Source organism: Calonectris borealis, chromosome 8, assembly GCF_964195595.1.
Source record: "Calonectris borealis chromosome 8, bCalBor7.hap1.2, whole genome shotgun sequence".
In the NCBI taxonomy this organism is placed as follows: domain Eukaryota; kingdom Metazoa; phylum Chordata; class Aves; order Procellariiformes; family Procellariidae; genus Calonectris; species Calonectris borealis.
Genome location: NC_134319.1, coordinates 32,060,921 through 32,081,965, shown reverse-complemented (window position 1 = coordinate 32,081,965; position 21,045 = coordinate 32,060,921). Strand labels below are relative to the sequence as shown.

At 46.2% G+C, this 21,045-nt stretch overlaps 1 protein-coding gene across 1 annotated transcript; it reads left to right on the top strand.

Moving 5' to 3' along the window:
- Positions 1–1,227: 1,227 nt before the first annotated feature.
- Positions 1,228–18,868, top strand: TDRD5 (tudor domain containing 5). Its single transcript, XM_075157075.1, has 11 exons — positions 1,228–1,459; positions 2,480–2,911; positions 3,741–3,868; positions 6,671–6,891; positions 7,804–8,010; positions 9,596–9,662; positions 10,642–10,842; positions 12,074–12,235; positions 14,249–14,398; positions 16,843–17,059; positions 17,884–18,868. The coding sequence occupies exons 1-11, from the start codon at positions 1,228–1,230 to the stop codon at positions 18,081–18,083; spliced, it is 2,217 nt and encodes a 738-aa protein (XP_075013176.1). The 3' UTR covers positions 18,084–18,868.
- The last annotated feature ends 2,177 nt before the right edge of the window (positions 18,869–21,045 follow it).

Sequence of the window (21,045 nt, the reverse complement as noted above, 5' to 3'; positions counted from 1 at the left end):
CCTCCCCGGGGCCGCCGCCGCAAGCCCCTCAGCTGCCCGCCCGCCCCAGCGCGGCGCCGGGGAGGGCGCTGAGGGAAACCGCGGCCGCCTCCGGCCGCGCGGCGGCGCCCTAACGGCCCCGCTACAATGTCGGGGGGGGAGCGGGGGGCAAGGCACCGCCCCGCCCCGCCCTCGCGCCTTGGAAGGGCGGGAAAGTGAGCGCGCAGGCGCAGAGGGGGGTTCTCGTGAGCGAGGCGGTGGGATGGCGAGGTGAGTGTGGGCAGCGGCACCGGCGGGGGCCTGTGGGGGCCCAGGCTGTGGTTTAGGGACACAGGAATCTCTTTACAGGGCAGGGACCTTATGGGGCAGAGGGGGGAATCCCCAGGCCTGGGTTTAGGGGCGCAGGGATCTCTGTGAGGGGCAGTGAGCCCGTGGGGTGGGCTGTGGGGATCCTCAGGCAGCAGTTGAGGGGCGCAGGGATCTCTGTGAGGGGCAGCGAGCCCATGGGGTGGGCTGGGCTCTGGGGATCCTCAGGCAGCAGTTGAGGGGCACAGGGATCTCTGTGAGGGGCAGCGAGCCCATGGGGTGGGGGGATCCTCAGGCAGCAGTTTAGGGGTGCAGGGATCTCTGTGAGGGGCAGTGAGCCCGTGGGGTGGGGTAATCTTCAAGCAGCAGTTTAGGGGCACACGGATTTCTGTGAGGGGCAGTGAGCCCGTGGGGTGGGGTGAGGGGATCCTGAGGCAGCAGTTTAGGGGTGCAGGGATCTCTGTGAGGGGCAGTGAGCCCATGGGGTGGGGATCCTGAGGCAGCAGTTTACGGGCACAGGGATCTCTGTGAGGGGCAGTGAGCCCGTGGGGTGGGGTAATCTTCAAGCAGCAGTTTAGGGGCACACGGATTTCTGTGAGGGGCAGGGTTTGTAGAGGGCAGTCCCTGGGGCAGGGGTTTAGGGGTGTACTAAACTCTGGGGGATGCAGTGCTTGTAGGGGCTATGATCCCGTGGGGACAGGCAGTGAATGGAGGAGGAGCCATGACCTTAGCTGGGACAGTGGGTGCCAAAGCGTGGCAGCTCCAGGGGTGCAGGCAGGGAAATATGGGGGTTGGTAGGTAGCGGCTGTTGGTGAACCTGGCTTGCTGCCCTCTCCCCCTACCAGCTTTCAGTTGCCAAGTGGTAGAAAGTCTTTTGCCTGGTTTAAGCAGCTGCGGTACAAGTTGTTTTTTGCTTGCTTTTGCTTCCCTTTTAGTGGGGACATGGCAAAGCAGGCACAGCTTATGGAGGTGCTGAAGAAGGAGGTGAGATCACTGCTAATGGCTGCCAAAGAGGGCTTAACCCCAGCACAGCTGGAACAGGAGTACATGGCTATGATTGGCAAACCTCTCCCTCTACGTGACCTGGGCTTCCAATCCACCTTGGAGCTGGTGGCAGATATGCCTGAAGTTGTCAGAGTCTGTCCTTATGAGAAAGGCACTTTTATCCTCAAAGGTGAGGTTTTGTTTCCTTACGGGTGGAGGAGTTGTTTTGAACCACATACTAGTATGAAGTGATGCTCCAAAACAGGGATGTGCCGGACGAATTCCCAGAGCTGTAGGTCACATATCTCTGTTATTCTTTTTCTCATATAACTCTGTTTAATTTCTTGTCTTTGATGTTTCTTCCTGTATTTTGATCTGCCTTTTAATGCTTTTTCTGCTCTTTCCTCCTGAAAAATCACACAGGCTTCTAGTTATTTTTGTACATTTTGCATTCTGCACTTTGTTTAGAAACTGCAGCAGCATTTCTTCTGGGTACGCTAGAACTGGTAAGCCTCACTTTTCCTGTAAATGCAGGCTACAGCAGGAGCCAAAACTAGGGATGGGGCCTCTTGGGAGAAGTTGTAAATGTTTCCCTGCCTGGCCCCATGGGAAGTTTAGTCTGTATCAAAGAACCTTTTTCGTTTTCCTTTTCTGTGGGGAAGAGCAGGGAAACAAATGGTAGGTGCAAAGAGTTGATTGGGAAGGGTGAAATGGTTTGGGGGTTTTTTTTGAGTGCTACAGTAAGACAAGAAAAAGTTGTTTAAAGGCATGGAAGAGACCTGGGCTGCTCTGTGGGGAGACCTTGCCTGGGCGGGTGGGTGCTCTGTGGGGGGGGTTTACTGGCTGAGGGGACCAACGAGCCATTTACTGTTTCCCCAACAAAACTTGCAGCAGCTGGGTTTCCTGCTGTGATCCTGTATCCAAGAATTTGACCTGCCTTCCTGCCTGGATCTGGATTTACAGGAATGAGGGTGCAGATTGGTTGTTGGCTGTTAAATCTGGTTCAGTCCAGTTTGTGAAGGGAGAAGAAAAGTGGTTGCCGTGTTGGAAATCAGCCACGATTTAGTGCGATTGCTTTTGAAGGAGACACCTGCTTCTGAAAAGGGTGGGGGGAAGAGGAAAGAAAGGAAAGAAGAGGAGCTTTGCCTGTGTAGAGCTTTTAATGGTTCGCTGTTTTGGTAGTCTAATAGTTTATTTCTTTCTGTTGTAGCCATTGCAGATGAGACCACCAAAGCGATTGCCAAACTGGTTGCCAGACAGAGGAGAAGTGCTAGGGCACGGAAGAGTGCCGCTGCGAAGGCAGATGCTGCTTCTCCCTCTAAGAATCCACAGAGTTTCACTCGGACGAGCAGAGCTCCTGTCCTGCCGGCGACAGTGAAGGCTGAGCTGCAGGATCTGCTGAGTTCCTCACCGCTTCTGCTCTTGGACTTTGATAAGGCCTTCTTCAGACGCTTTGGCCGGGCGTTCCAGTACACGCGGTATGGATTTTTCTCCATGTTCGAAGTCCTCAGAAGCGTGTCTGATATTGTTGCGGTTGAGCAGACAAGAGCCGGTTCTTTGCTGACCCTGAAGAAGTACCTGGCAAGGGAGGTAGAGAAGGAAGAGATGCTGCAGGGTGAGGCGCAGGAAGAGATGCCACAAGGTGAGGCGGTGTGTTATTTAACTGAAAGCACGTAGCTCTCGCAAGCGCTGTGGCCAAGCAACTGTGTTTCAAGTGGATGTTGCTGCATTTCCAGTTGCTGTAGTAGTCCCGGTTCCCCTAGGTTTTAGCACAGAGGGACTGTGGGGTGCTGCAGAAGCAGCTGTCACAAGGGCAGTTGTCTTGGTAGCAGAGAGCTTAACTGGAAGTTTTCTACGGGTTGCCACCGTTTTTTGTTGTGAGGTGAAAGAAGGGATGTTTAGCCCGTTCAGAGTTTCTGAATGTGGGTGCAGGACTGGAACTTCTAGTCATTCCAGGCAATTGATAACAAAACTAGAAGGATCTTCTGAACGTCTGCTCCACAGGCTGGTAAAGCCTTTCCGATGCACTTTTTGAGACTGAAGGCTTAGCACTAGTCTGAAAGGCACAGCTACAATGTTCCACAAAATAAAACAGAAGAGACTGCAGATGTCCTCAGCAGTCCCATAACAGATATGAGAGAAGGCAGAAAATCACACACAGTTACTGCCAAATTCCTGACTTTTCTGAGGAAAATTCATTTTAGCATCATTCTAGCAATTGATTTAACCCTTAGCCTGCTTACAAGTGCAAGTGTTTTTTGTTTGGGGTTTTTTTTTAAATTTATTAATAACAGTGAAAGACTCCTTTCAAGTGAATCGTCATGAATGTGGTGGCTGTGCATGTTACCAGAGATGAGGAAAACGGCACCAGTGCTTTCAGACTTTTGTTTTCAGATGTCTTCTCTTTCTCCTTAATATGTAACACTGCATCAGCCCCATAAAGAACAACAGCCAAATTATTGTCTTTACAGCAGCACCTGCAGTTGAGATGCCTCCTTTGGAACCCAGCTGCGAGACAGAGAGCTTCCACCTGACAGCAACAGAGAAATCAGAGCCAGTGGAAACAAAAGCAGTAGAATTGGGTGATGGCCTCAAACAAGTAAGTGACTGAGCAATCTGTAACTTTATCATGTTGTAATCTGAGGGGATGATACTCTTTCTACTGCTTTTGTTTCTGTTGAGTTTGTATTGTTTATGCACTGCTGCTTCCAAAAATTTTTGTGCCTGTTCTGGATGAGCCTGGAGGTGACCAAACTCATACTGACCTGGTACATAGCTTTATATGCCATCCAGACTAGGTCTTTTTCTTGTCTCTTTCTGGGTTTTTTCCGGTCTTGAGATCTATGTTACAGATCATCCGAGGTCAGTTAAGCACCCTCTTGCTCCCTGATAATAGTGGTGATACCTTTTGGTGTACTTACTTGTAATTGGACTTTAATAACTTTGTTCTGAGACTAGCTGTGTGGAATTTCCCCTGCTGCAGTAGGCAGGGTTTAAGTGTCAAGCAGCTGTGTGGCAGAGCTGGGGAATGGTCCTTGGAGACCTTGATTCCTGCGGTCTCAACTCTGCTATTTGGTTGGACTTTGAAAATCTTTTTTGTTCGTTTCTTTGTTTAGCGGTGTATTTTTAGAAAGAGATGGAGAAGAACAGTACAAAGGCTCTGAACTGCCAAACCTGATTGGGAAAATTTGTTTGTGTCCCCTCTATTTTTTTCTTTTGAGCATCTTTACGCCTTCTTTTTCTCAGGAAAATCATTCTACTGAGAGTTATTTCATCTGCCAAGCTTGTCTCGTGGCTGTACGCATCTGTATGTTTGGAGTGGATAGGCAGGGAAAGGGTCCCGGGAATTCTTCCTGAATTTGGTATTTTGTGCACTAATGAACTTGGAAGCCTGGGACTGCGAGTTGGACTTTGTGCAGCACTTCATAAAACATACCATTTAGAGATTTTTTGGCAGGCTGTTCTGATCCTTTAAAGAAATTTTAGTTTGATGTGATGAAGTTCACAGGGAATTCCCCTAGATCAAACAAAGTCTGCTTGTGAGAAGGGTAAAACCTCAAGTCAGATTTTTGTCCTTATGTATCGCAGAGGGAACCTGTTTAAAGATCCTAGCAGGATAAGTCTTGGAAGATGTTTGTACAACTAGTATTCGTGATGAAACACTGAGTTTGCCATTTGGTTTAAAAAAAAATCTCTAAAGGGGAGGAAAGCGTGTTGGAACGTGTTACTTTGCGTATGCAGTGAACACTTGTTCATTGGGACGCTGTGAGGTAGAGGGGAAAGTTGCGACCTGATCCCCACCTTGCTGCAAGGTGTCCAAGAATCCGGTCACAAGAGACTAACAGTGGAAGTGTTGTAAGGGACAAATGAGGGACAAGGACTGAGTCAATCTTCTCGGCCCTGAAAAGGGTAAAGTATATAGAGCTGCTGCTCTCAGCAGCTTTTCTTGCTGCCCTGAGCAGAAGGAAGGGTTTCATCCACACCACACTCTGGCAGCTGCCAGTCCAGCTTAGGGCAAGGAGTTAGCCATCTTGCAAGCCATACCTCTTTTAAGCCTAGTTTTACAGAGTATTCTGTTGGTTTGTCTATTTATAATTTTGTTGCTTTTTTGTAAACGTGTTTTTAAGTATGCATCTTCTACGTCTTTCACAGAAATGTCTGTTGTTGCTACCAGTGTGTGAGCTAGATTATAAAGATGATGTGTGCCCTTAACAGTATGATATGAAGAGCGTTCTGGGAGCAAAACTGTCCCTTAGAAATGCCACTGTTCGCAGGCACTTCTTACAGGAAATCCATGAAATGTGAGAGTTTTTTAGAGGTGGTGCTGCTGCTCAGCAGTTGCTCTTTAACTCAAAAAGGTTAACTCACTGTTTAACTCAATGTTTTAGTCAAAGTTTTTAACTCAAAAAAAATTCCAGGGCATTAGCCCTTGCTCAGTCTGCAGAAGGAGACTCTCATCTGCTTCTTTAATAAATGGTTAAAAGAGCCAGTATTGCAAAAACCCATTGTTGCAGATAAACAAGGGGGTGTGTGCTGGAAGTCAAATTTCTCATGCATTGCCTGATGTATAATGCAGTGGTAACTTGTAGCATATTCACGATGAGTAAAATTGAAATCATTTTGACTTCTGATCATTGGAGGAGTGCTGTTTGTTGGCACAAAAGCAAGCTCTTGAGGCAGTGAAAGTAGCTGATGTCTGATTAAGGTTCCCATCTGCACTAGTTCAAGTGAAATAATGTTTTCAGCAGTTAAAGAATAACGCAAAATTGTAAGCTGTGCTGCCAACTCACTCATGTACAAATTTGTGTAGAGTGAGAAAAAAAACAGAATTTGTAGGTTTTGTTTGTTTTTATCCTTGGGAAATAGCTCTAGTGTGAAAGTGAGATACATTTGTGCCTTTGTCACTTTTGAATCATTTTCAGATAGAGTTTTGCTGGTTCAGTCATGTACTCTTTCATGGTCATGGAACATAGAAATAGCATCTTTTGGGTAAAATCCAACAAACAGGTGGGTTGCGTTTGGTTTGGTTTTTTTGGTGTGGGTTTTTGTTTTGTTCTGCCTTTTTAGTAATAGCCATTCAATACTTTTGTCTAAATGTGTGACGTGACTTCAATTCCTCTCCTTTATTCCTTGCAGGAATATGAGCAAGGTATTTTTGTTGCACTCTTCTTTACACTGGAAGGAAGAAAGAAGGAAGGAAGAGAGAGTGTGTGAAAATGAATGCTTCTATCATAGGGAAAGTTTTAATCCAAGTTTGTGCAATTTGTTGGGATTCTCTGATACTCGGTAATTCACAGGTCCCCAGGAAAGCAGAACTATTTTTTTAACTTAATGGAGAGGCCACGTGTGTTCAGTGCATGACGAGACATCTGAGTGCCACCTTCTTCTTGTCCCTCTGTAGCCTCAAGATTTGGAGCAGTCCCTACTAGACAAGTTGATAATGACTCCAGAAATCCCCCCAGATGCTGTTCAGGACAGAAGCCTTTGCAGTTTACCACCCCTGGAGAGAAGGTGCTTGGTGGGAGTCTTTGTGGAATTCATCGTCTCTCCTAGCCAGTTCTACATCCACATCTGCAGCAGGGAAACATCTGATAAACTGCAGGATATGATGATTGAGATGAGGTGCGAACATGCTATGCTGATTCAGTACTACTACTTGGTGTGTGTGTGTGTGTTTGTGCTGAGGGAACAGGGCACCCTGCTGTTAGTTATGGTCACTGCTGGCTTGATTACTTGATACGGAGATGCTGGTGCTGTACTGAAACACGTACTCATAATGCTTACCCATTCCTTTTAACTAGCAAGCAAAAAGTATGTTTAATAGCAATTCACAGTTTTTTGGCTGTGTCCTAGAGAGTCCTAAACTTTAAAGCGTGGAAACGTTGTGGAAAGAAACTTCAGGGTTGTTTTGCACCTTTCTATTGTCTGTGCTACTGTTGCTAATGTGCTTGGTTAAGGCTTTAACTTCCATCTCCAACACTTACCAAAAAGCAACAGGTAACAGTTGGCCTTTGTCATATCTGTATTTGAAAGCAAAACCCCATCAGTGGCTTTGTTTGCATCAGTTACATTACACATTTGGGATTCTATTCCACCACGACAGTGATACAACTGCTGTTAATTGTGTGCCAAAGTAAATGCTTGACGTCTGTGGGGCACAAGTAAGTGTGATTACAGACTCTGCAGACAGCTATTGTATATGTGAGCCAGTACTCCAGAACCTGGTTCAAAGAAGCACTGACATGTAAAGGTAATGTTAAAAATTAATGACTAGAATGACTGTATTTAGCCTCTGATTAATCCCCATTAATTAACTTTTTGTTGGACCCCAAGAATATCATTCAAATGTTAAGGGTTTGGGTTTGCATTTTTTATTGTCATTTCAGTTTGTGTAGCAGAACAGAGATGTAAAGCATCTATTAAAACAACTCCTGAAAATTCATGTCATGGGGACTTTGAGAAATCACTGTGTATTTCTCTTTGTTCATCTCCTGCATCCTACCAAGCGCAGTTTTTCATTATGATCTTTTGCAGACACTGTTACTCAAATAAACTTGTTTCCGATCGTTATATCATGCCTGAGTCTTCAGTACAGCCTGGACAGCTTTGCTGTGTAACGGTCTCGAAATGGTGGTACCGCGTTATCATCCACCGTGTGATCAATGACCAAGAAGTAGAGGTGTTCTACCCAGATTATGGAAACCTCGAAATTGTCCGAAAGTCTTGGCTGAGATTCCTCAAGTAAGTAAATTACGCATGAGTGATGGAATCACAGAATTGTTGAGGTTGGAAAAGACCTCTGGAGGTCACCCTGTCCAACCTTCCTGGGCCATCTAGAGCAGGACCATGTCCAGACGGCTTTTGAATGTCTCCAAGGATGGAGACTCTATGACCTCTCTGGGCAACCTGTTCCAGTGCTTGGTCACCCTCATGGTAAAAATGCTGCTTTCCAGCCGGTCAGCCCCCAACATGTACTGGTGCACGGTGTTGTCCTCCCCAAGTGCAGGACTTTGTTGAACTTCATGAGGTTCCTGTCTGCCCATTTCTCTTCCTGTCGAGGTCCCTCTTAATGGCAGCATGACCCTCTTGTGTACCAGCCACTTCTCCCAGTTTTGTATCATCAGCAGACTTGCTGAGGGTAGACTCTCCCCCATCGTCCGGATCGTTAATGAAGGTGTTGAACAGCATTGGACCCAGTATTGACCCCTGGGGTACACTGCTAGTTCCTGGCCTCCAACTAGACTTTGTACCACTGGTCACCACTCTCTGGGCCTGGCCCTTCAGCCAGTTCTCAATCTACCTCGCTGCTCGTCCAGGTCGTACTTCGTTAGCTTCACTATGAGGATTTTACAGGACACAGTGTCAAAAGCCTGACAGAAGTCAAGGTAAACAATACCCACTGCTCTCCCCTCACCTACCAGGCCAGTCATTTCATCCTAGAAGGTTGTCAGGTTGGTCAAGCGTGACTTGGTGAATCCGTGCTGACTGCTCCCAGTCACCTTCTTGTCCTTCATGTGACTGGAAATGGTTCCCAGGGTTAGTTGTTTCATCGCCTTCCCAGGGATCGAGGTGAGGCTGACTGGCCTGTCTTTGTTCAGAAAGACATCCCAGCCTGCAGATTTCCTAGAAAGGATCTGGGCTTTTTATTATTGCAGACACTTGCTTGCTTACATGCTAATGCTTGAGGTGACATTGTTTAAGACCTGTTTTGCTGATCACTCAGAGCCCTTTGCTCATCAACCCTGTCCTTCACCCTCTCACAGTGACTTCAGGCTAAATCATTTCCTGTTCCTGCCTTCATTCCTCAGTCTTTCCTCCTGCCGCTTTCTGTCACTTTGGGACAAGCTCCCTGATCCTTCTTCCTGGGTTCCGTGAATGGATGTAAACATTCTCATGAACGAGTGTCAGTCCAAGTGGGACACATTTGCAGTGTCAGAGGTACTTGTTCTCCTCTGCAATTCAGTACCTCTTCCATATTTGCTTCTGCCCTCTCATTTGCCTCTATTCAAGCCCGGCGATTGGCATTCTTTGTTTCAAAAGTCATTGCTCTCTGACTGTAACTTTGTAATCATAAGCGGTTATGATGGGAAGATGCTTGGGCAAGGGAAGGCATACGGGACCAGTTGTTATTGCTATTTCTGCTGTGCCCATTCTCTGGATATGGAGTGTTTTCCAAAGCTGCTGTTGGGTTTTATTCATAAGTGCAATATCCAATATGTGCCTCTCTATTCCTAAGCTGATTTTAAACCCCAGAAGATGAGGAAGTTCTACTCTTCTGCCTGGTTTTGTTCTGTTTTTGCCGTAATGGCTTTGTTTTGTGTTGTAGGTGGTGCTACTTGAAGCTCCCTGCTCAGGCCATCCCGTGTTCCTTGGCATGGGTAAAACCCTTGGAGGTATGTGTTCACATGCAGTTTTGTTTATTGACATATGTATGAGAGCTGTCAAGTAGAGGTTGGCTTTTTCTCCTGATAAGGGCAAACACTTGGATTAATTCAGGTCTCACTGACGTTTACAGCAGAACTGCTGCTGTTACATTCAGCAGAGTATACTGTGTAAGTCTCTGTCTCTGCGAGTGATCACGCTTCCGCTGTCTGTTTTCCGTATGATCAGAGTATTCTTGCTTATATTGTTGCAGAAACAGATAGCTACTGTAAAGCAAAAGAGCAAACTTGTTTCTTCCCCTTTCAGTAGTTCTCCGGGGTCCTTCTGAAGCCTTGGTAGCTCCAGCCTTCTGTTTTAAAAATTTCTTCTGTGACGGAGCTTAAAGTGAGTTGGTTTGATGCAGTCAGCATAGCCAAAGAATTACAGAGGTCATAAGAAAGTTCCTCTATGCTGGGACACCTCTTGGTCAAGAAGCCTGAGAAATACAATCTCTGAAGGAAAGCATGTGAACAGAGTTGCTTCTTCTGTGTTTTAAAGACATTCTTTTTAAAAAGTTATTTCCTCTGTTTTTTGAGGGTTAAAGAATCACAATTTTCATTGTGAGTGAGGCTTAGCAGCTTCTTAAAAACTTAGACACTTTTAACGTTTACAATCGCATGATTCCAGGAATTAAAAAAAAAAAAAAAAAAACCACAAAACCAAACAACTGTATTTTAGGCAATTGTGATAAAATCACTGGTGAATGCCATCGAACCGTGTTTGGAAATAGGTATTTAGGGTGAAAGGGCATTCCCAGTGTAACTAGCATTGCAGGCTTTAGGGTAGTTTGGTTTAGTTCAGTGCTGGGAAGCTTGTCTGCCTGACTTTCCTGTGTTTGTCCCTAGCCCGACCCAGCTTAATTGCCTTTTTGACAAGAGCCCGTAAGGGAGAGTCTCAGGCGGTGGATGTTGGTCTGTTTATAGTAACTTCACATTCTTGTTTCTTCTTCAGGGTACGTGGTCCAATGCAGCAACTCTCCTATTCAAGAAGCTGTGTGGCTCCAAGCTACTTGTAGGCATCGTGGATGAATATGTGAATGGCATTTTGCATCTCTTCCTGTGTGACACATCCACTGAGGAGGATGTCTACTTCCACTGTGTCTTGAGGGATGGGGGATGTGCTGACGTCTGCGGAGAGAACATCCCTTCCCAGGTCAGGAGGAAGGCGTGTTCTGCTGAAGGGAAGGGCAGGGAAAGGATCAGTTGGGTGCCTGTAATGGGAAGATCTTTAGCTTGAAGCAAAGTAGTTTTGTGAAGAGCAAAACTGGTATTCCCTGCTTTTCTGTAACTTACCCTTTTGTGACTGCATCCCACGGTGTCGAACTCTATGGTGAGAGCTTGCTTTTTGATTGAGGTGGAATCTGATGATACACCAGAGATGTTCTGGTTTAGTAGAACAAATTATTTTCATCCTGTCTTCTAACAGTGGATTAGAAGGTTTTGATGGTTTTTTTAAGTTGATTAGCTTGTTAGTATTGCAGATTCATCTGGAGCTGACACACATCTTGTATAGATAACATGGAAAAGTAAAATAGCTATAAATGTTCTGAGCATAAGGCCAAACTGAGACGGAATTGAGAGGCTGTTAAGAGATGTGTTAGTTACTTCACTACCCGTTGTTAATTCCTGCAAGTTTTGTTAGTCATAAGTTGAGGCCCCTGATTCATCCAAACAATTAATGAGAGCAAGTTGATTAGATTTTATTGTCTGATTTAAAGTAGTGCTTCATAGTGGCAGGAGCAGTTGAGTGAGGAACAGGGTAGTTAAATAAATTATTTTGGCCTTCTCTGCTCTAGGCATTGAAGATTGGTTATGCCATTAACAAACTGAATTATGGAAATGGTCTTGGTTTAAAAAGTCTCTTACTTTGCCAGTGAAATGTTGTGCCTTGGATGGACGTTCAAATTATAAGCCAGTGCAGAGAGCATTTATGATGTAGGCCTGTCTATGTCATTAACTGAATGTCTCAGCTCAGTTTCGGTAAGAACTGTGTGGATATGAAAGCCCTTAGAAAGGTAGTGCCACGATTTTATATCTCAGAGAAGGTCAGGGTTTACAGCCCAGAGTGCTTTTATCTGTTGTTTTATACAATAGATGCAGAATGCGTGTTTTGGCAGGATTAGATCCTATGATTGTATTTTTGCATGTGTATGTCCAATTTTGGGGGGAGGGGGGCATTGCTGAGTAATTTTGTTGCTGGAGGGAGGGTAGCTGATTTTCGTAGTAAGACAATTTCTGCAAGAAATTGGAGCTAACTTGCGTGTGGTGTGCTTCGTCATAAAATCTATTAGAAATTTGCTGAATCCTTTTTATTCTTTGTGGTAGTTACAACATAGTTTTCTTGACTATACTGGTTGTTTTTTGGTTTTTTGGTTTGTTCCTAGGGATTCAAGGAACTGAATCCTTCGGCCTTGTATGTTCAGCCCAGTGGAAAGCAGGAGAATGCTGAACTGGTGGAGCCAGACCTTCGCTTGCAGCAGGAATCTCTAGACGCAGAGAGTGAAACAGCAAGCTCAAAGCTGGATGGGGATGAACTGTGTGACCAGGTGGGAATTTGACTGTGGCGTAGCTATCATTCAATGAGATCAGCACCAGGATCAGTAGACATGTATTGTTTTAGTCCCATGCAGTTTTTTGTGGAGTTGGTTTTTTTTGCTTTTATAGAAAACAAGCAGAACCATATTATAAAAACAATTACACGTGGACCATAAATACATCTCTAGCTGCTTGTACTCTGATCCCTTTGCAGACTTCAGGGAGTCTGTGTGCTCAGTGATTTCTCTAACCTCCCATATGCACCATAATTTTTCACTTAGAAAGAGAATTGACTCTGTTGAGAACTCGGACCAGTACCAGATTATTGAGATCAGTTTGACTTAGCACTTTCATGTTTTGCACCCCCAGGAGCCAAGAAGTGGTGTGTTTTCCTCTCGCATCTCTGGGGTTTGGGAAAGAATATGTAATAACTCGGGGTATCATTTAAATATGGGGAAAGACCAGAAGAACTAATGGTGTATTATTTGCATTAAGGGTCTTGCTCGTTCTAAACTTACCTGAAAGTAAGCGATTTGCAGTGCTGGTTGTTGCAGGGCATAAGGTTGTACACAACTACAGTTTTATTAAAAAGATAACTCTAAAGGTGAATGATATCCAGATCTGGATACTGCTTTACACCTTTGATTTCAGAGCATGTTAAAAAGAGGAGCTCTTTGCTATTTAACAGATGGAGAAGCTGATGAACAGAGGGGTTAAGCACGGAGTAAAACCCAGGTCTTGAGTGGAATCTAATGTAGTACCATTAGAAACGCCAGGAACACTTGTCTACAAGTGACTCTCTACTTTTCTGTGTTATTTAAATTGTAGTATTTTCATGCTATACGTTTTATTACAGGGGCCAAAGCACCTTTCAAGTAAATGTCAGCTGTTGAAGTGTTCAGCAGTGGGCCTGCTCGGGGGCTGTTTTTCTGATGTTTCTCTGAAATAAGAGTAAAAGCCAGTGTAATATTAGTAACTTGTAAAGCAGCCATTTTACCTAGATTTTGTTTTAGCCAACTGCGTTTCTGTGCTAGAGAAACTCTATATAAGCTGTATATCTTGGATATTAATGGCCTTGCACTGTCGATATATCATCTGAACCGAAGGTCCCAAACCAGCATCTTTATGTATTTAGAAGAAATCAATGTGACTGAAACTCTGCAAATCTGAGTTTGTGATTTTTATGGAAAAATTTGGTTAACTGTAGCAAGATCCATGTGCGTAAATGTCAGGCATAGCTGGCAATTTGGAGACTAGAGGGATGTAAATGCATTCAGGTTTTCTCCTGTCTGGTTTCAAGGGTCTTAGAATCCTTTTCCAGAAATTGCAGTCCTCTAGATCTCTCTTTGTGTAAGACTTTAAACATTTTCTTCTCTGCTGTTCTGTTTAGTTGCCCAAAACGATTCCTTCTCTTCCTTGGTGCATGGCTAACATGATCATCAATGTCAATTATAAAATTATACCAAATGTTTTGAACTGGAATGAAATGTGTCTAATATGACAGTTGTTACTGCTCAGCTAGCATTTTCTGGTAACTCCTCTTAAACAGTGGGGAACTCCCTTTGCACTGTCCAATCTTAGATTTGCCTCGTCAGGATTAACAACACCCCAACCCCGCCCTTAAGTGCAAAATGGCTGGACACTGTGTTGTATCAGCTCTGCTGCGTTAGGACACATCTCCATGGTGAAATTTCTCAGAAGGCAGCAGGGAATAACCAGAAAACATTGCTTGAATAAAACTGTACTTTCCTTCACAGTAAAACTTACCACTTGGAGAGAAGTTAAAGTGACGTTTAGTTTCTTGTTCATATTATTTCCTGTCCGTCCATGTTCTTTCTGTTCTTTCCAAGTAGCCCAAACTTCTCCAGACAGAAATGTTAAAACTTCTGAGCAGAACAGAAAAGCTGCTTTGCAGTTTGATCTCTGAGTGGTATCATTGGATTGCTCTGTAATTTGCTCCAGTGCATCCTGCTTTCTTCTGCCCACACTAGCTGTACCTTTTCTTGCTTTGTCCATCTCCTTAGCCATGGCACCTGTCTGCTAAGAAGGAGACACAGGATGATGTGCGGCCACTTTTGGATGAAGTGAGTGTCCCAAGAATAACAGACCAAGACCCTGAACTTGCACGGGAGGATACAAATGAAACTCTTACAGAGCTTGTGGAAGTGGTTAAGGTAAGGGTGTTTTTCTCTGCTATTCCTGTTGCAAAGGGTTGTTCTTGGTTTTAGATTATTTCGATTACCCCTTTGATTGCTTTGACTTGTATTTTTTTTAAAGCGACTGACAAAGAAATAACGACTGAGCATGGGCTCAGAGCTATATGTTTTCCTCTTTGCTGTTGTTTCTGGTGTTATTGATGATACACTCGTGCTCCACTAGCATGTCAAGGTATTGTAGAAACAAGACTGACCCGTTTCAGCACTTTATAGATCAAACCCGGCCCTTCTTCAGTCCTCTACTTCCCCTCCATTCACAGTCCCAAGGGTTACTGGGAGTAACTGGGAGTTATTGTGGGGCTACTCTGGATCACGCAGGCCTTTTCCTGAGTTAGGAGGGTGGGTTTGGGAGGGTTGTGTTTTGGGCTGTGATTTGAGGCATTATGTGGCACTGGTGTTGCAAGTTTGCTTCTTAAATAGTGGTTAATGGTGAATCTAACAGGGCCTGCAGCATGGCATTTTGCAAACGCTTTGCTCTGGTTTCAGCAGGGACCCAGTATCACTCGGGATTTGTTGAGCCACAGAACGCATTGCGGAGCTGGAAATAGGAGTGTGCCTGCAGGGTTTTGGATAACCACAGCTCCTTACACATCTGGAGGTTGACAGTGGCTGAGACAAAGCACTTTCTAGAAGGATAGGGGGAAAGCTGGAAGAATTGGTGGCTCTGGAGGATGTTACCTGAAGGAGATGGAGAGAAAGCAAGCTGGGAGAAAGGATCTTGAGGGAATGAGAGAAGAGGAAAGTTTGTGGTAGCAAGTGTGGGGAGAAAGTATGATGAGATGAGGTGGAGGCAGGTGGGTAGATAGCAATAGGGTCTTTGTGAGCTGACCTAAATGCTCCCCTGCAAGTGTTAAACTACGTGAGTTTCAAAGCATAGGAATTTCCTACCTGGATCAGAGAAGTCCTGGGCACATTTTCTGTCCCTGGCTGTGATCTCTGTTGCAGTCTTTAGAAGAAGTGACAGGAATTTCTATTAAGGGAGACTGTGGGATGAAAAAATAATCCTGCCTATAGACATTAGGGGGGAAAAATGCATCAATCAGCTAGTTATGAGGACAGACAGGAAGATTTCCTTTCTCTGATTCCTGCTCATCTTTTGGCCTCAGGGTTTTGTGGCACTTACAGCATTACCAAGTGGTATTCCCTCCTTTCCAATTTTCGCTGCTCATGTTTTCCTTTTTAATGGTGGTGTTCTTAGTTGTGTGAATCAGGAGGAAGAGTAGATACTGCCTTACTCCCTGCCCCTCACAGCACTCTCTAGGATATCCTGTCTCGTTTGCCTCTTCTGTAAACTGAACAGCCTCTTTTTGAATTATTTCCATCCCAGCTTTTTCCAATGCTAACAGACATTTCTAGTGTCCACTCTTGCACCCTGTCTGTTTCTGCTTTGCGCTGGAGTGGCAGTGACACTGCCTGTCCCCCAACAGGGTAGCATGGGTGGCAAGAGGAAATAATAATAATCTTTCAACCCTGTTCTTTTTGTTGTCCTAACACTCTGGTTTTTACTGCATGTCAGGCAGAGGTTTTCAGTGGGCTGGTGGTATCAAGCTGAGTAGCTGGTTAATTGGACTCCAGTGATGCCTGTCATTCAAATTATTCCGTCCTGGCATCCTGTCAACACAGAATTTCGGCTGCCCAGCCATGTAGCTCTCCTTGCTGTTTCAGGAGCGCCTCATGGTCCCCTTGTGGGGGCCAATTTAAATTGCTTAAATCTGCTTGTGTAAATACGATTGTTTTGTTCTGGGCTAATCCTCTGAACACGCACTCACCAATGGGTGAAGCACCTCTGGATAGCGATTCACCCCTTCTCAAGATGGATGCCTTTCTTCTGCTGTCTTGATGTAGAAGAAGCGTAGAGAGCAAGCACCTAATTTTTGAACAGCTATGGTTGGGCGAGGTGAATTGCTGCTTGTCTGTCATTTTGCTATTTTTCTCCTCCGTGCTGAATTAACAAATACAAACATTGGCTCTAGTCCCTGTCTATGGCTGAGACATGGGTGATCATCCCTGGAACTTAAGTTTAATTTGTATTCTTCAGCAAAAATGCAGAGGGACTTCCTCTGACTCGATTCCCACTCCCTTGCAGAAACTCCCTCTATCATTGCTATCATTTGTTCTGCGTGGGGCTGCTGAGAGATGAGCCAGCTGTTAATTCTTTGCTAAGACATGGTGATTTGTATCCTGTAATAATCTGTCACTCTTTTCAGCTTGCGGTGCAGGAAAAGCTGCCCTTTGGCCAAGGTTGTGAGTAACCTAGTTGTGTTGTTTTTTTTTTTTTAATCATCCAGTTGCTGACATCGCAATTCTTTGTGGACTTTGAGAGATAATAAAGATCAGGGCAGCTAATGAAACGAGTGTGCACTAATCACACCCTCTCCTGAGTTTTTTATATACATTTGCAGACACCTCATTCTCTTGAAGAGTCCTCAATGCCTGCTGTCTTATTCAAGTCAGTGGAAGACTTTTACACCTCCTTTATCTACTCCAAGCAACCAGCAGAAATGAGCCAAGATGACCCTGATCAGATAGAAAGATTTTCCAACGAGGTCCAACTTCGTGAAGCTGTACATCCCTCTGTTCTACTTATGGCAATACCATTTATGCTGGACAACCGTAACAGTACGAATAGATTTGTCAGTAAAATTTAACACGGCAGAAAGCTGAGCAGTCTGTTACTGTGCTATGAGTCTTGCAGTCATTCTTGGGTGTCCTAGGACTGGTGCTGCTTCTTTGCTAGAACAGATGAAAATTATGGTATTTCTGTGGGATGGAGATGCAACAATAATAAATGGCTGGATGCAATGCATCGGTTTGACCTTTGTGCAGCAAAATGGTTTTCTAAATGTTTAATGGGAACAAATGAATTGAGGGTTATTTCTCTCTCTGTTCATTTTTGTTGTCTTTCCTAGACTTTCTGCTGCTTTCATGCAGAAGTCTTTGTCTCTCCACTCTGTACGTTAGCCTGTGTTCATTTCATACTGAAAGTCTCTCAATCTCCCAACCATAAGGGACAAAAGCATTTTTTTTAACCATGTAAGGTCCCTGTATGGGTTTTCATCTTCCAAATGATGAAAGAATTTACAACACCCATGTGAGAGTTGCCCAATTTACGAGGTAGATTGACTTGCCAAAGACAGTGCCTATCTGTGCCTTGGAACAGAGCTGTCTGCCGTCTGTCTGCAGTGGAGGCCCAGTTCTCCAGACAGGAGCTACTCAATTCACATCTGATTTCCCACCTCTGGGGAAACGGGGGTGAGCACTGGGAGGAGAGGGAGAGAGGCTCTCGGATTATACTGTGTCGGGCTCATCAAATAAGTGTGCAGTAGAAAGTCCTCTTGCTGTGACCTGGTAAGGTCCAGGCAAAAGGGATTTCAATCTAAACCAGAGCTCTTAGGTTGCCAATGTGGATCCCATCTTTCTTTTCTGTGTCCCTCCTTATGCAGATGAAGAGAAAATGAAGAACAAAGATCTTCCCGGGAGTCTTGCAGTTGGCCTGTGCAGTGCCAGTGGGCTGCCTGACCAAGGGCCATCTCAGAAACTGTATGTCCCTCCTACCACGCTATCTGCAGTGGTGGCAGCTGCACGCTTAGCCACTTCCAGTGACTACTTCCAGTGGCTCCCCAGCCTGAGAAAGAAGGTGTGAGAAGAGGGGAGAAGCTGGAGCAGCTGCGAGGAAGGCTGCCTAGAGCAGCAAAGGCCCTCTGCATGACCGTGCTGCCATTTTCTTTGTTCAGAAACGTTTAATCCCTTGAAAAACTGGGGAGTCTGACGACATCTCAGATGTGCCCGGTACGTGTGATAATGTTACTTTTACTTTCAGGAAAATAGTTTCGTTTTGTTGTACTGGTGTTGTACTGATTTATTGCTCTTTAATGTAATGGTTTGGGAGAATATCTAAGTGTCACATTGTGTTATATATCCTTTAAGTTTGATGAATTAGGATGCCACACATACGAAGCATCAGGAATCCCATGTTACAGATATATCGAATGAGATCTATAAAGAATCCAGTGAGAGAAAGCTTGAAGCTTAATGATGGCCATCTTTATGTAGCTCCCTGCCTGTGGCAAGAAATACTCTTGGGCTTGAGTTCATTAACGCAAGAGAAAAGCTGTGAAAATCAAGTGCCCTAGTTATGAATGCTGGCATTCAGCTGGTTTGCTGGTGCCTAGACTGTTCCTCAGGTCTTCAGGGGCTTCAAGGGCCATTCTGTGCCCCCCTGCAAACATGCCAGAGGTATGCTTCACTGCTAACCACCAAGAAGAGCTTGAGATGGGATTTAACATTAATATTGGAATGGATAAAAGCCCAGCATAAGTTTATTGATTGGACTAGATGATCTTTAAAGCTCTCTTCCAACCCAAACCGTTCTATGATTCTATGACTATTTTGTTTTAATTTCAGTGTTTAGGGGTGGTTTTGGATGTGAAAAGGCTAATAAAAATGTAGAGAGAGAAAGAAAATCTGGGGCTCATTTGCAAAAGACTGTGTGGAAAGCTAATGAAGGAGATGGAAGCAGAGAGGCGAGGGGCCATGGCTTGAGCAGGGGCTGTACAACCCTGCCGGGGGCGTTCAGAGGTTGCCTGACTTTTCTGGTCCTGTGTTCAGGCTTCACGCCGGGGGGTTGCATCGCACATGTTTGTCATCTAGTGTAGGGAGTGACTGAAACGGACCTGAGGTTGCTCGGAGCTGTTTGGGTGATGGAGTGCTTGTCTCCAACACCACCCTCTCTGCTGCAGAAGTTCACTTTGGTTTCAGGGAGGTCAGAACTGGGGCTGGGGTGAGTTGTCCCGAGGAGACACCCCCCCACATCCTCCCCTGTCTGTCCCCGGGCTGCAGCAGGAGCCAGTGGGCTGGAGGAGTTGTCACCCTGTCCCTGCTGCTGTTGGGTCACTGCTAGGTGGCGGCCGAGGCCAGCTCTCGGCAGCTCAGCTCCCTTCAGCCTAAAACTCCTCTGGGGTTCTGGGAGGGTGAAAGAGGTGAGGAGCTGAAGAAGACTCTGTTGGGTGGGCAGCACCCCGCTGCCCGGCCGGGGCTGCCTCTGTCCCTGCTCCCTCCCTGGGGCACGGCGGGTCCCGCAGCTGCCTGGAGGTGTAAGTGGGGGCTTTTGGGGATGGCTCGGCATGGGCTGTCCCAAGAAGTTGGGCATGGGGAGATGCTATGGGGGTCTGGAAGGGGTGTGTGTGGACAGTGGGAGCTTACCTGTGTGCAGAAAGGGAGCAGGCAAATTCGTGGGAGGGAGCCATCAGCGTTAAGCAGTATCAAAGCACCCCTTGTGACTTGGGAGCTCCCTAATCTGCCAATTTTTGGAGGGAGGGAGCATGTTTTGGGCTATTACCGCTGCGCATCACCCTTTTTGCATGCTGTCCCTCGGTACCTGTTGGAGGCGGGGTACAGGGCTTTGCTGCAATTCCATGTACCTTTTCTGATGCTTAACTGGTCAGGATATTTTTTTTCCTATGAGTTTTTTGCCATTCATATGTTGTCTGCAAGTGCTTGATTAGTTTTCCACACCCTTTCAATCAAGATAAAAGGTGTGTGAAGAACTGAGCCTTAACCCTGAGCCTGGACCTCCCCAGCACCTGAGGGACAGAAAACCCACCCGGAGCTGCTCCCCTGCTCCAGGGTGACCTGGGCTGATCTTCCCAGCTGTGTGGTGACATCTCCCTTCCCAGAGCAGCTCAGGTCATGTTTCTCGTGCCCAGCAGGTCCCTGTTGGTACATTTGTTGCTTAAGGCGGTGGAAAACGAGAAAGGCGCCTCAGGGGCTGGAAAGCGATGCTGTGTTCGTGCCCCTGCTCCAGGCATTGCCGCACTGGTGCCAGGCATCAGGGTAAACCTGAGCAAGCTGTGAAGTTTGGAGGGACCCGACCCACAGAGGTGTCTGATGAAAAGGGGGAAGATGTTCTACCCTGTGACAACCCTCTCTTTGGTGTCAGGTCTCTGGAGGTGCTGGGGGTTCCCCCATCCTCCTTGAGGAGCATCTGCATGGGGCACTGGGGGCCCTTTCACTGCAGCGCCCAGCGGGGGTGCCCCTTGTCCTGGGGCGTGCGTGCAAAGGGGTCCCGCTACTCCAAAGGAGAGCAGCGTGGGGTGGAGCTGCTTTCCTCTCCTTTGCCCCCGGTTTCCACCCTCTCCATAGCTACGGGGCAGCAGTGCTGCCAGCAGAGATTATCGACTGGGAGTCCCCGGAGGAGAGGACCAAAATGTTTAGAGCGAATTAAAAATTGAAAGGCGGCGCAGCTCTGCAGCTCTCCCTAAAAGCCGGGGTTAAGCTAAACACCAGCAAGGCGTGCGCTCCGGGGACTTGCTAATGGACTTTGGCGATGTGTGGGATCTGGGGTCAGCCCTGCCAGGTGGAGGGAGCCCGGGCTTCCCACCCACCAGTGGGGTGGTGGGAAGCGGGTGCTGGCATTTTGGTGATGGAAATGTGGGGGGCCCTCAACCGAGGCCATGCACGTGAGAGCAGAGCCAGACCTGGTTCAGCTCGAGAAGGACCCTGGTGCCCCCCGGGTGTGGGTAGGTCTGGAAAGGGAGAGCAGTGATGCTCTGGGCAGGGATTTCATTTCGGGGTGGGGAGGTGGGGTGGGGCGCGGGTTATGGAGG

Coding starts and splice junctions, on each gene's coding strand:
- TDRD5 (XM_075157075.1), top strand. CDS start 1,228: ATGGCAAAGCAGGCACAGCTTATGGAGGTGCTGAAGAAGGAGGTGAGA. Junction 2,912..3,740: donor GCAGGAAGAGATGCCACAAG/GTGAGGCGGTGT, acceptor TTGTCTTTACAG/CAGCACCTGCAGTTGAGATG. Junction 9,663..10,641: donor CATGGGTAAAACCCTTGGAG/GTATGTGTTCAC, acceptor TTTCTTCTTCAG/GGTACGTGGTCCAATGCAGC.